At 35.5% G+C, this 1,158-nt stretch overlaps 1 protein-coding gene across 1 annotated transcript; it reads left to right on the forward strand.

Moving 5' to 3' along the window:
- The first annotated feature begins 262 nt into the window (after positions 1-262).
- Positions 263-1,158, forward strand: LOC129951240 (uncharacterized). The gene is made up of 4 exons (XM_056063314.1): positions 263-390; positions 451-560; positions 619-787; positions 848-1,158. Exons 1-4 carry the CDS (start codon positions 337-339, stop codon positions 1,103-1,105), a joined length of 591 nt encoding a protein of 196 aa, XP_055919289.1. The 5' UTR covers positions 263-336; the 3' UTR covers positions 1,106-1,158.

Raw genomic sequence — 1,158 nt, forward strand, 5'->3', positions numbered from 1 at the left:
TCTTGGACAAAACGTCACCATGGACAGCTATAACTTTGAGGTAGTTAAGGACTTTGCACCTTTGCACTTTACCTAGGCACCGCTATTAACACAAACAACGACACCAGCGCTGAAATCAAACGATTTCCAGCGCAGTGCATAAGGATTTATGTAGGCTCTATGTTGCGAACATTCTCATTTATAAAAAAATTCTGCTATACATTTTAGTTATACAATGCTTATGTCAAAAAAAGTACCAAAATGGAGCAATCTATTCCATTTATCTGTCTATCAAATCAGCTGTTTGTCATAACAAACAAAATATAGAAATTTGTGTTGTGCTTTTGTTGTGCAAAAATGGAATCGAAAACAAAAAGGTCTCGTACCCCGAATTGGGATTCATCCGATAAAGTAAGTAATATTAGCGGAACCTTTGAATGAAATCAATAAAACTTCTTACATTTCTTTTAGATACTCCTTCGACAGCTTATAGAAGAGAAAATTCAAATTATAGAAAATAAAAAAGTTGACACCAACACATCCCTCATGAAAAGAGACGCCTGGCGTGAAATAACCCATAGGTATGTACAAATATAGATAATCTTTGTTTTTTACTTATTTGTTTGCAATGATTTTCAGTTTCAACAGTTTAAGCGCAACGATGAGGGAAACATCTCAAATTCAGGCTCAATGGCGAGGAACTAAAATGAAGGCCAAAGCAGAGATGTCGGCCTTCCAAAGAAACCTGAGAGCAACAGGTGGTGGACCACCTTTTTCTAAAAAGCCGTCAGCATCATTTAAACGGAAGGTAGCACATTACATGCATTCCTCTTCGTCATTGAATAATAGTATTTTTTTTCTTTATCAGATTAACTGCAAAGATAGCGAACTCCTCAAAAAGGAATTATTTCATTTCGCTATGGCAAATCGGAGAGCCGAAAAAGAGTTTATGCAGCTTGAGCACGAAGAAAAAATGAAAAGCATAATAATGGAGCGGGAGATTAAATTGAAAACATTAAATATGGAACATTCGGAAAGGGAGAAAATGCTTGAGATGGAAAGGAGGCATAAAGAAGAAATACACCAGCTTAAAATTAGAAAATTGGAAGAGCACTTTGCTCTGTAGTGATGTTTTTGTATCCGTTTGTGATTTTTAGCTATTAGTAAATATTCATAGCA

Source organism: Eupeodes corollae, chromosome 3, assembly GCF_945859685.1.
Source record: "Eupeodes corollae chromosome 3, idEupCoro1.1, whole genome shotgun sequence".
NCBI lineage: Eukaryota > Metazoa > Arthropoda > Insecta > Diptera > Syrphidae > Eupeodes > Eupeodes corollae.

Bases quoted from the DNA above. Each gene is read 5' to 3' on its own strand.
- LOC129951240 (XM_056063314.1), top strand. From the start codon at position 337: ATGGAATCGAAAACAAAAAGGTCTCGTACCCCGAATTGGGATTCATCC. The intron at 391-450 runs GTAAGTAATATT...CATTTCTTTTAG, and splicing joins ATTGGGATTCATCCGATAAA to ATACTCCTTCGACAGCTTAT. The intron at 788-847 runs GTAGCACATTAC...TTTCTTTATCAG, and splicing joins CAGCATCATTTAAACGGAAG to ATTAACTGCAAAGATAGCGA.